General features: G+C 40.2%; 1 protein-coding gene across 2 annotated transcripts in view; it reads right to left on the bottom strand.

The window, feature by feature from the left end:
• Window positions 1-13,504, bottom strand: part of dpydb (dihydropyrimidine dehydrogenase b) — a 159,742-nt gene that overhangs the window by 87,045 nt on the left and 59,193 nt on the right. Inside the window, exons 6-9 of one of the 2 annotated variants that reach the window (XM_070436750.1) lie at window positions 9,218-9,414; window positions 8,633-8,714; window positions 7,391-7,478; window positions 5,097-5,357 (exon numbers count right to left, since the gene is read on the bottom strand). In XM_070436750.1, coding sequence (XP_070292851.1) covers window positions 5,332-5,357; window positions 7,391-7,478; window positions 8,633-8,714; window positions 9,218-9,414 — 393 coding nt within the window. In that variant the 3' untranslated portion in view covers window positions 5,097-5,331. Of the gene's footprint in view, window positions 1-5,096; window positions 5,358-7,390; window positions 7,479-8,632; window positions 8,715-9,217; window positions 9,415-13,504 lie in introns of those variants that run through there. The other variant, XM_023976995.2, reaches the window with a different exon arrangement.

Here is a 13,504-nt window from a genome sequence, read left to right as displayed (position 1 = left end):
ATTGTACATGTTTAATGTAAATAACAAGAAAACACTACAAACTACAAAACAACAAACGTGACATACCTCAAAACAGTCCTGTGTGGTCCAAACACTGACACAGGAAACAAACACCCACAAAAGCCTACTGCCTATGGCTACCTTAAATATGGCTCCCAATCAGAGACAAATGAATGACAGCTGTCTCTGATTGAGACCCAATCTAGGCAGCCATAGACATAACTAGACAACCTAACAAACACTATCCCATACACATACAACACCCATAGACTAACCAAACACACACAACATACAATGCCCACCCCAACTCACGCCCTGACCAACTAAACATAATCAAAATAACATAAAAATAGGTCAGGAACGTGACATATATACTCTTCAATAAAAGAAACAGTCATTAAAATACATAACCGTATCTAGTATGTAGACGACCTACCTACTGTACTAGAGAACATAACACAATGTGCCACTGCTAACTATGCTTAGGACAGAGAGATCCTCCAGCAGAGTAACAGCATGGTCACCCTCCTCTGTGGCAACACTGACAGATGCTCCATGCTCACTCAGTTGGTTTTATACACCAGGGTGTCCATTTGTATTCTGTGCCAAGATACATTTWWAAAAAAKAAGAAAAATGCTAAGAAGGGAATGACAAAGTGTACTTTAACAATAACACCACTGCCGGTGACATCTACTTCATAAGTAATGCCATCTCATTTTTCAGGTGTGTGCATCCCATTTGACTGGGGAAAGGTGCTTTGGCTCCAGAGTCGGGCGGAGAGACGCTGAAGTGAAGGGAGGTAATGCCTCTGAGGGTCATACATCATCGCCTTTCAAGTGGCTTCTCGCTCACTCTGAATATCTCTCTCTCTTTGTCTCGGTCTCTCAGTGCTTGGCTCTGCTTGGCCAGCCCTCGTTTATCACGAACTATCGCCCACTGTGGCTTTGGCTGACGGTGGGAAACAGCAAAGAGAGTAGTGATACTACTGTAACGTTACTGTAATTTCTCTGTAGTTCTGTCAGGTTAGGTACCCATGAGTATTGGGCGAGTCACTGGCCTTGTGTGAACAGCTACTATGTACTATATGTTTTGTTACACTAAAAAACAACTCATTTTATGCTATGGGCTAAGTTTAGTAAGGCTATACGGTAAGCATAACGTCTGTTCATAACCAAAATCTGTGGCCATATTTAGAAATGTTTTGTGGTGCACAGTAACAACAATATTTGTCAAAAACAGCAGCCCCTCCATACCGGCTCGAAACCTGTTCAATGGACTTTATGGACACCAAAGGCTCTTTTTCTTAATTTGATGTCCTTAATGCACCTCTTTCATACTTTTTTAGCCACAGCACATCAGTGTACTTCCTTTGAACCTCGCTGTTGAGAAGAGCTCCCATCAAAAGCTTGTTTTATGGAAAATGGCATTGGTTCGTACAAAGTAATATTATGTGCATTGCAGAATTTGTAGTCTATACAATCTGCCTGGCTTTATGCCTTTGAAGCAAGCCATTTTTGAAAAAGCACCATCTGAAAAAGGATCTTGGGCTTTGAACAATTGGAACAAGAGAGTGACTCACACAAAGATYCCACTGCTATAACCACCATCAGGACCATCAGCAACACAACAGCAGTGATAGGTAAAACACTGCACGTGTTAGCCAGCGCACTTAACTGCCAGAGAAATAAACCTTGCTCTTCAACCTGCTCTAACATTCTGAACAGTGGGAAACATTTGCACGTCAATCTCAGCAGAGGTTTTGACATTTAGAATAAAWAACAGAACTGGTAAAAATTTCACAGAAACAAGACTCTTTCATTTTCTTTCTGAGTTCCAATTTATTCACGTTCTGCTATGAGAGAAGAAAAAAGAGAAATCCCTGAATAGTTGAAAGGTAACTCCATGCTCTAATTACCAAGCCACGCACCAAAAGGTTCCAAACATAATAAATACTATGCAGCTTATTTTCATTACAATAAAGGAACGGCACACACACCACATAGCTAGGCCTCCCACCAGGGTTATTTGAATTTCCTAAAATCAAATCAATATAGGCATGGCAGGGTGTATTCTCTTACATCTCTAAATATAGAATTTCATTTGAAACCAAATTACTTCAGTCTAGCATCTCCCTTCACTTGTGTGAGTAAGAACAAGGTCTTCCATGAGTTAAGGAGCCATACTGTTAACTATGGTCACCAGACTGTGCAGAGGAAGAGAAGGAAAGTGACAGCGGCAACAGGAGACTATATAGAAGTGAGAATGAAGCCCCTTGTTATACTGTCTTGTTACGAGAATGAGGGAGACAAAAAAGAAAGGAGAGAAAAACTAATGAGGCAGATAACAGAGGTGTGGACTCGAGTCATATGACTTGGGACTCGAGTCACATGACTTGGGACTCGATTCACATGTCTTGAGACTCGAGTCACATGTCTTGAGACTCGAGTCACATGTCTTGAGACTCGAGTCACATGTCTTGAGACTCGAGTCACATGTCTTCAGACTCGAATCACATGACTTGGGACTTGAGTGCAAATTTAATGACTTGAGACTCGACTTGATAGAAAACAAAATAACTTGAGACTTGACTTGGGCTTGAAGCCTCAATATACTGGACTCAACTGTGACTTGAAATTGATGACTTGAAATGATCTAGCCAGGTTTTACGAATTTAATACATACAGAGGGTTCTGTTAGCAGAAAAATTATTTAAATAACAAAAGGTAAACAAATATCTTTGCTTTACAGAACTTTTTGTTGTTTTACAGCTAATTTCATGCAATTCTACACATTTTTGCCATGGGGTGGGAATAAATGAGTGTTCTCTCTTAGAGTTCCACTTCCTGTCATACACAGCTTGTTTTATATACTAATGTTTGTGGCGGTAACACTGTCTATTGAGTGAGAGTGACTAAAAAAAAAACTATGGGGGGACCCTTGGAGGTTAGGGCCCCTGGGCTCGTGCCCTGCGTGTCTGGTCGGTAATTCGGCCATGATGACTACGTTTAGATAACTAGACTAACTAGACTAATAGCAATCCAAAAATGTTTTACCGACATGGGCTAACWGAGTGGCTCAGTGAGTGACATATACATAACAAGAGGAAAACTGTTGATGCACAACTCCATTTTGAAATTGCACATTGTGTATTCTACTATTCTAACTTTCAACACTACATTTGAGACCCCGACTGAGTTCCTAAAATTACCAGACCTCAGTGTCCTCACATGCAGCTGCGGCTTTGGCTGTAATGACAAGCTATATTTAAGCAGCAATTGCACGTGTTTGCGCTAGTGCGTGTGTGTGCGCGGGTGGTCGCCAGCTTTGAACCACTCCTTTTTAGGGGTCGCAGGTCAAAAGGTTTGAGAACCACTGAGCTAGCGAACATATTGCTGATTTGCTGTACAGCTATATGATCGGGYGCAGCACAAACATCAAATCGTAGAGAGAGAGAACTGACATGACTAAACCCAAAAATTGTGGGTGATCAAGAATATTTACTGTTTACTTTGTAAGCTCACCAGCAATGTGGCATCACGCAACACTTACTAGCATTGGCCTACTGGTCTGTTGGTATGAAACTGGTTAAAATGTATAATTTACTTATGAAGCTTGCATTTGAAATTTGTTGTTAAAATGTATTATTACATCATTAAAATATGTTGTAGACAAAATAATGWAAAGTGCAGTCTGGCAGCCTCAATAAATAGACAAAGATTTGTAGTTGAACAAGTCATTGCATGTATATATTTTTTTATATTTTTTACTTGACTTCAAAAAACGTGTGACTCGACTTGACTTGACTTGCTCTTAGAATGCATGACTTGGACTTGACTTGAGATTTGACCCATTCTACTTGGGAATCCACTTGAGACTTGGACCTTGTGACTTGAATAATAGGGACATGGATGGTCTGGCAGATAAATATATGAAGTAGACAAAGACAGAAAGATAGAGCACTACAACTGTGGGTTTCACTACAGCATTCATTGCTACAGTAAGTACTGTGCAGTAAGTAGCTCTGTCTCACTTTAGTCCCATTGAAAACCAAATGGAACAGACAGAAATGTCAGTCTGGTGAAATGGGAAAGGTAGTGTTAAGAGGATAACTCCCTCTCTCTCAGACAGACCCTTCATCATGATTGCAGAGGGGCACCGTGGCACAGTGCGTGACTTATGTAGCTGGCATACTGGAGATTTTAAGAGCCTCCGGTGCCATCAGTGTATTATCAAGTCAATCAACCTCCTGTACATATATAGTACCTTCAGGAAGTATTCACACCCCTTGACATTTTCCACATTTTGTTTAGTTACAGCMTGAATTTAAAATTAACAAACATTTAAAGTGGATTTATGTATTTCGAGAAAAAAAAATCAACTTCATGAAAACTGAAAAGCTGAAATGTCTTGAGTCAATAAGTATTCAAACATTTGCATGGCAAGCCTAAATAATATCAGGAGTAAACATTTACTTAACGAGTCACATACAGTATGTCACAAATAAGTTGCATGGACTCACTCTGTGYGCAATATTAGTGTTTAACATGATTTTTGAATGACTACCTCATCTCTGTACCCCACAAAAACAATTATATGTAAGKTTCCTCAGTCGACCAGTGAATTTCAAMCACAGATTCAACCACAAAGTTTTCCAATGTCTCACAAAGGACACCTATTGGTAGATGGGTAAAAATAGAAACATTGAACATTGAATATCCCTTTGAGCATGGTGGAGTTATTGATTACACTTTTGATGGTGTATCAATACCCCCAGTCACTACAAAGATACAGGTGTCCTTCCTAACTCATTTGCCKGAGWGGAAGGAAACCGCTCAKGGATTTCGTCATGCCCAATGGYGACTTTAAAACAGCAACCACAGCTAATAAAGTCACTGAAACCCTTAACAAAGAGATACAGTCTATTTTGGAATGGGTGGCCAGTAATAAACTGGTCCTGAACATCTCTAAAACTAAGAGCACTGTATTTGGTACAGATCAATCCCTAAGTTCTAGACCTGAATGGTGTGGCTGTTGAACAAGTTGAGGAGACTAAATTACTTATTTGATTTAATTTATTAGGATTCCCATTAGCCRACGCCAATGGTGACAGCTAGTCTTACTGGGGTCCGTCATATAACGAAAAAGACATTACAGACGAAAACTTTTCAATGTACATACATTAACCAGATTATAAACTGTCATGGTCAAAACATAGATTCAATGGTTGTAAAGATGGGGAGAGGTCTGTCCGTAATAAAGAGATGCTCTGTTTCGTTGACACCMCACTCCACAAAGCAAGTCCTGCAGGCTCTAGTTTTATCTTATCTTGATTATTGTCCAGTCAGATGGCCAAGTGCTGCAAAGAAAGACCAAGTTAAGCTGCAGCTGGCCCAGAACAGAGCGGCATCTTCATTGTAATCAGAGGGCTAATACTAATACTATGCATGCAAGTCTCTCTTGGCTAAGAGTTGTGGAAAGACTGGATGGCCAGTAATATGCRGAAACACTTCWTGTTTTTATAAGAAACATTCATGTGTTGGAAATTCCAAATAGTTTGCATAGTCAACTTACACACAGGACTGACACACACACGTACCCGACCAGACATGCCACCATGGGTCTTTTCTCAGTCCCCAGGTCCAGAACAAATTCAAGTAAACGTACAGTATTATACAGAGCCAWGAGMGCATGGAAMTCCCTTCCATCTTATGTAGCGCAAGTGAACAGCAAACCTGGTTTCAAAAAACAAATAAAGTAACACCTCATGGCACAAYGCCTCTCCCYCATGTCACCTACTTGTTGTGTGTATGTACTGACATGTATGTGGAACTGATCAAATTCCATCATCAAATCAAATTGTATTTGTGACATGCTCCGAACACAACAGAATACAACCTTACYGTGAACTTACAAGCACTTTACTAACAATGCAGTTTTAAGAAAATAAAGTAAAGAAAATATTTACTGACTAAAGTTAAAAAAGGAACACAATAAAATACCAATAACGAGGCTATATACATGAGGTTCCGGTACTAGGTCAATGTGCGGGGGTACAGGTTAGTTAATTGATGTAATATGTACATGTAAGGTAGTGGTAAAGTGAAAAATGCACACACACACACACACACACACACACACACACACACACACACAACCACACACAACACCACACACACACACACACACACACACACACACACACCACACACACACACACACCACACCACACATACATGTTAATGTTTTTAAAAAGTATGTAAATTACTAAGTCTTTTGTCTATAATGTATTTTTCCTTATGTTGTCGGAAACGCAGTAAGACTAGCTGTTGCCATTGGCGTCAGCTAATGGGGATCCTAATAAATCAAATCAAATCAAAGCAGTTACAGATAGAAAACTGAGGATGGATGAACAACATTGTAGTGACTCCACAATACTAACCTAAATGACAGAGTGAATAAAAGGAAACCTGTACAGAATTAAAAATATTCCAAAACATGCATCCTGTTTGCAACTAGGCACTAAAGTAATGATGCAAAAAAATCCACTTTACTGAGTAGCAGTTTCCATATTTTCAAGCATAGTGGTGCCTGCATCTTGTTATGGGTATGCTTGGGGAGTKTTTCAGGATAAAACATTTATGGAATGGAGCTAAGCACAGGCAAAATCCTAAAGAAAAACCTGGTTCAGTCTGCTTTTCACCAGACAYTGGGAGATGAATTCACCTTTCAGCAGAATAACCTAAAATACAAGGCCAAATCTACACTGGAGTTGCTTACCAAGAAGACAGTGAATGTTCCTGAGTGGCCGAGTTACAGTTTTGACCTAAATCTACTTCAAAATTATGGCAAGACCTGAAAACTGTCTTGCCAGAAAACGGTTGTCTAGTAATGATCAACAACCAATTTTACAGAGCATGAATTTTTGAAAGAATAACGGGCAAATGTTGCACCATCCAGGTGTAGAAAGCTGTTAGAGACTTTCTTAGAGACCCAGAAAGACAACTATAATCGCTGCCAAAGGTGATTCTACAAAGTATTGACTCAGRGGTGTGAATACTTATGTAAATGTGATATTTCTGTATTTYATTTTCAATACATTTTCAAAAATGTCTAAAAACATGTTTTCACTTTCCCATTATGGGGTATTGTGTGAAGATGGGAGCGAGAAAAATATATATTTAATCTATTTTGAATTCARKCTGWAACACAACAAAACGTGGAATAAGTCAAGGGGTATGAATACTTTCTGAAGGCACTGTACATCTTATAGTCTTTGAATTTGAGTAATTCATCCTACTCTTAAAAAAGAGAGTTGCTTTGCAGAACAAGCTACACTATATCACAGCATATTTTATGTAAGGTAAGAAATGATATATGCAAGTGACTGACCAATTCCAATGAAGACAGCCTGGAAWCCCTCGTCTTTCAGAGAGGTCAGACTCATCCCGTTCATACCCAGTCCCTTCTCTAGGACAACCTGAGAGGAGAAAAGTAGCACGTTAGGCATTTTAGGGATTTTGTGCATTTGCCACTGTATTATTAGCTGTAACTTACTTACTGTAAGTTAATAATCAGTGACATTTGTAATTGCAACTAGCTTAAATAAATAAACACAACGAAATAGAAGTACAAAGACAATAGGACAATGGTCGGATAGCATTAATCTGGGGTTAAGTAACCACATGGAACAGAGACAAAGGACACAGTCACAACAGCGGCCTATTTGTTTGTGTTTGTCACTGGTGTAATAGAGTGAAGTCCTTCTCATTTCCCCCACACTCTTTCTCTCAATTAAATTAATTGAGAGGCCATCGTAATGGGATTCATTTCTGGAGATAAATAAAGCCTTGAAGTAATTGGTCAGAACACAAGAAGCAATATCTACCTCCCCTCCCTCCATCCCTTCACTTCTATCTAGCCAACCTCAAGGAATGCTGTCTCCCTCACTCTCTTTTATCTCTCTTTCTTTTCTCTCTCCGTCTTTCTTTTTCACCCCTTTCCCTCTCCACCTTTCTCCCTACCCCATCTCTTTCTCTCTCTCTCTCTCTCACTCTCTTCCCTTCTCCTTCTCTCTCTGTCACCCTGTCAAATAAATAAACAATTAAGAATAAATCAAATTAATCACGGTCAGGTGAGCTGGATGAGTAGTATTGATTGGCCCTTTCCCAGGCCGTGGCATTCAGACAATGACCAGATGGATGCCACTCGCCGGAGGAAGTCTCTTTGTCACTTAGCTTCCCCCACCGTGGCTTCTAATTGTCTCCTTCTGCSCTGTCCTTGTTTGTTTGTTTAGGGCTTTCTATTGTCGTTATTAATGTCACTGATATTTTCCTGGGGAAGGGTTCATAGCTCTTGACAGTGASAGTGAGACTGCTGCGTGTGAGTAAGCATTGTGTGTCCGTGGTTGGGTGAATGTGYGTGCAGTCAAGTGTGTACAAGCGATGAGGTGTGTGTAAGCAGTCAGGTGTGGTGAGGTGGTGTGTACGCACGTGTGCATTCGTGTGTGCTTGCGTTCTTGCTCGTGTGTGTGTGCTTTCGTGTGTGTGTGCGCGCTCACATGCTTTCGTATGTGCACGTGTGCTTGCTTTCATGCATGTGTGTGTGCGTGTGCGTGTTCCGTGTGCTTATTACCTTCACCCCCAGRTCTTTCATCAGCTCAATCTCAAACTGCACCACCTCATAGGGCAGGCGGAACTGAGGGATCTCTGCAGTACTGAAACAGAGGAATATAGGAAGAAATGAAATAGTACCAGTTATTAATCACTAACTATCAATCAAGTAAATAAATCATCAATACTAATAATATTTGGTCCACTGGATAACTTAAGGCTTTTGGCTGAAGGCTTTTGTACAAAGGTCTTATCTCTGAAATGGAATGCCACRGTGTCAAAAATGGTTGAATGTAAAAGAATTACAAACAGGATTGTGCATCCATTGATCACATACTGTATAATGCGTTGAGTTAACGTAGATGCAGCATAAAGAGTTCATACTTTCATATGCGTACACAGTATTCCAGGCGTATGACCAGGCATTATGTACAGGATGTCRTCCTTATGGAAGTGTTATGTGAGCATCATGACTGTCGCTCCAAGTAGAGTGTATTGCAATTTCCCCCTTCAACATTGAGTGACCTCACACACAGTACAGATAGAATCACATCTAATTCAATTCCTAAGTCTCGGAAATTAGTAATAATAAGTGCAGCCCATCTACCTCAAGCCACCGATATATTTCTGTTTCTCGAACACGGTGATGTTGTCATATCCCAGTCTGGCCAGGTAGGAGGCACAGCTGATGCTCGCCGGGCCGCAACCAATCAGAGCGATMTTGGCATGAAAGCTCTCCGGCATGTCATCCGGAGGCGGCAGGTCAGGGTTCCGCACCTGAGGAATTCCCATTTTGCTGAAAACCTGGAATGAAAAACGACGGAACGACGTCTTAAGARGAAGAAAACAAAACATTTCCAGTATCCGTTTGACAGGCCAGGAAGAAGTTCATATGGACTTGACATTTATGGTTGTCACATTGGASAAAGGTCAGAGCCCTGAGTGGGCTGGGATTTTAGTGTGAGGGGCATTCCAAAAGAGGAATTGCACATTAATATGTGACATTTGATATGAGAGGAACTGACAAGTTGAAATTGAACAAAATGATTACAGTCCATCTTTAACCCCACTGCTACTTGTTGAGATGGAGGACTGGTGCTCTCGATGGTGGTTCTGTGCTGAGCCATGCTAGCCAGTCTGCAGTAGTTTACAGTATCATAACTCTATTTTCCAGGGAACCTCTGACACACTATGGCAGTTTTATTATGTGGGTACTATGATAATGGTGCCTCATTTATGTGCAGCTACAGAATGTGAATTGAATAGCCTGCATATCGCATGAGCAAAGTTGGCAAAATGACATAAATGTATTTTCAGAATGTTTGGGTATTTATGGTATTTTTTAAATTCTGCAAGCATCTTTCGCCTGTACCTTTAGGGAACCTGGGTACTACAGGCGTCCAGCTCGGTATCAGCATATAAGCGTCCATCTGGTACGATTTTGTTAAAAGATTAGCATCAAGGAACATGATGCCAAAGTGAATACATTGCATTCAACGGGGGTGAAGATTAGCCTCACAGTATTGATGCCTAGAGAAAGGCATCATGGGACATGATGCGTAAGTGAATACGCATCATGCATTGAATATTTTTTAAGATCATTTTGTATGTTGTCTGTAATAAATCATAATTCACTTACATGTTAAGGAAAAAAAATATTCTCAGAATGCATTAGATCAAACACTGAATGGAAGGGAGCAGTCTACTGTAAGATATCATGGCAAAAATACAAACAAAATACTGGTTGACATCTTTGAAATATAATCAAACTAATATGAAATGGCCCATCCCAACGGGGGCTTACGTAAGAAAATCAAAAATSCTTGTTTTTACAGATGACAAAAGTTCAGATTCTGAGCTGCAACATGGTATTTCATACAATGTGATTGGAGGAAGCATGGGACATTATTYTGCTTTAAAATGTGATAATCTTGTTAATCTCTTAGGAGACAAGTAGGAGAAAAAAGCCMTTGAAAGATTTTGTTGAGTGCTAGAGAGCTCTGCTTTGTTGACGCCCATTCAGCATCGTTCACACCCTCTTAAGCCATCGACCCACCCATCTCTTTAAGAAATCACATGTAAATGTTTTGCAAACCGTCCCCATGGTCAACCCCTCCATTATCTCAGCCAATCATGGCTAGCTAGGAAGGACCCTGTTTTTCACCCTATATAGCTCAAGGTTTTCTCCTTGGCTGAACTTGTCTCATAATTATATATTTTTTTATATTTGTATCTGCTAAGCCCCGTCCCCTTTGTTACTGTTGCAACATTGGACAACATTGTCTGTTTAAGCGAAAGATCAAGTGTATTTTTGCATCTCAATCCACCGCATCCACCTATGTCGCACTTCCACATCTGSGGTGAAAGGTGACGGAGCTAGAGCGGTGTCTTCTCGCAAAATTGTCTGCCGCGTCCGAGCGGTTTGGCCTAGAAACTGTTATGACCCCTCTACGGAATGAGGATGCTCCCCCAGTACCAGTTGGAAAAAAATGTATGGAAGTATATGGAGACTGTTTAGTGCCAAAAATAAGGGGTTAAATACATATATTTTTTAAAATGTCTAATGTTTCCTGATCTTTCTTATACAGTATCTCTCAGATAAAGGACAGACACTTCCTTTTGATTTTTTTTTGGGGGGGACTATCTGTTGTTCCATGTAGTGAATCTGTTATTCAATGTGTTTGTATAGGCAAATAGCAGTAAGGCCCAACATTTTTTTTTAAACATTTGTATCAAATAATATATATTTATATATAATATATATATATATTTTTTATACTTCAAGGGGTCTTGAAATTCTAAATCAATAGCTAAATTATCCTTCGTACGACCTTCTTAAAACAATTCCATATAGCACCCCCCCCTCCACACACACACACCCTAACCCTAACCTTAGCTTCAAGTCCACATTCTGACTCAAACCTCACCTAAGACTTAACTCTAACCCTAACCCCAGCCTAAACTCTAACTCCAGTTGAATGTCCACATTCCGGCTCAACCCAAAACCTATCCTCAACCGTTACCCTATGGCTAGGGGGAGAGAGAGGGAGGGAAGAGAGAGAGGAGGGAGAGGGGGGAAGGGTGAAAAAAGGGCGAGGGAGAGAAAAGAGCAAAATAAATAAATAGATAGATAAAGAACATTTTATTTTACCAGGCAAGTCAGTTAAGAACAAATAATTATTTACAATGACAGCCTACCCCGGCCAATTGCACACCGCCCTATTGGACACCAATCTCAGCCGGTTGTGATACAGCCTGGAATTGAACCAGGGTCTGATAACTCTAGCACTGAGATGCAGTGCCTTAGACCACTGCGCTACTCAGGAGTAGGGGATTAGAGAATGGAGAGAGAGAGAGAGAGAGAGAGAGAACAGCTATAAAAACCGACAGACGTGTTACGCAACTAATAAACGTTGATTTGATTTTGTCTGTCTGTCTGTCTGTCTGAGTATTTCCCCAATTTACCCATTGCAGCTTTATCACCACTGTTTTTGCCTTCAATGCAACGTCCTGATTTATGTTAACTCCCTTTACACACATCTATGCTGTCAGGTTTTGGCCAGGACTATTATGGTTTTGGTCACTAGATGTCCCCATTGCACCTTTTTTGTACCTTTTGTTTTTCTTGCTCTAATTATTGTTTGCACCTGTAAGTCATTCCCTTGTTAGTATTTAAACCCTGTGTGTTCCTCAGTTCCTTGCTCAGTGTTTGTATGTTAGCACCCAGCCCCAGCCTTTGTGAACATATATTATCTAGTTGGATTTTCCAGAGGTTCTCTGGTTTTGTTCTTGTTTATTTTTTGATTAGTCTTTTGAGGTTTGTTTTTTCCCTGCTGTTCTTACCACTTTGTGGATTTATAATTTTGGCCTGAAGATTATTCCTTTATTAAACCTCCATCTCTAGTACTGCTGTGTCTGCCTCATCTTCTGGGTTCTGCCAATTATTAGTGACTGTTTCTCGCACCGGGTCCTGACATATGCATCAATACCTTTACTCATATATTTTTGTATTGACTTAAGCATCATGCCACGTGACTAATCACCCTCCATTGAATGCAATGTATTCACTTAGGCATCATGTCCATGATACCTTTCTCTAGCTTCCATAGTGTGATGCTAATCTCTCCCCCATTGTAAGCAATGTATTCACTTAGGAGTCATGTCCGTGATGCCTTTCTCTAGGCTTCCATAGTGTGATGCTAATCTCTCCCCTACTGAATGCAATGTATTCAMTTAGGAGTCATGTTCCTCGAAGCCTATCTTTTTGCAAAATCATACCAGATTGATGCTTATCAATGATATCATGTTGTGGCATCCCACTGTCCCTTACTCAGCTCCACTGTTGACCTGGGATGTCCTGTGACAACTACCGTGATTTGGTGCTCTTAGAAGCAATGTTTCTTCTGGCAATTGAACCGCTTGAAAAAAGATTTAGACAGGACCCGTAACAGGTATCAGTATTGAAGATTCAAAGCACAGGTATCAGGAATATCTCCGGATATACCTGACCAATATTGAAAATTCAAAGCCCCTTTGCTAAAAATMTTTTTAGAATACTGTAAAATCTCAGCATACAAAATGAACKCGGAAAAKATCAATATACAGTTKACKTCGGAAGTTTACATACACTTAGGGTGGAGTCCTTAAAACTCGTTTTCAATCACTCCACAAAATTCTTGTTAACAAACTATAGTTTTGGCAAGTCGKTTAGGACATCTACTTTGTGCATGACACAAGTAATTATTTCACTTATAATTCACTGTATCACAATTCCAGTGGGTCAGAAGTTGCAGAAAATGATGTCATGGCTTTAGAAGCTTCTGATAGGCTAATTGACATCATTTGAGTCAATTGGAGGTGTACCTGTGGATGTATTTCAAGGCCTACCTTCAAA

The sequence above is a fragment of the Salvelinus sp. IW2-2015 genome, linkage group LG32, assembly GCF_002910315.2.
Source record: "Salvelinus sp. IW2-2015 linkage group LG32, ASM291031v2, whole genome shotgun sequence".
NCBI lineage: Eukaryota > Metazoa > Chordata > Actinopteri > Salmoniformes > Salmonidae > Salvelinus > Salvelinus sp. IW2-2015.
Note: the sequence above shows the minus strand (reverse complement) of the source record. Positions and strands in the feature narration are given on the sequence as shown.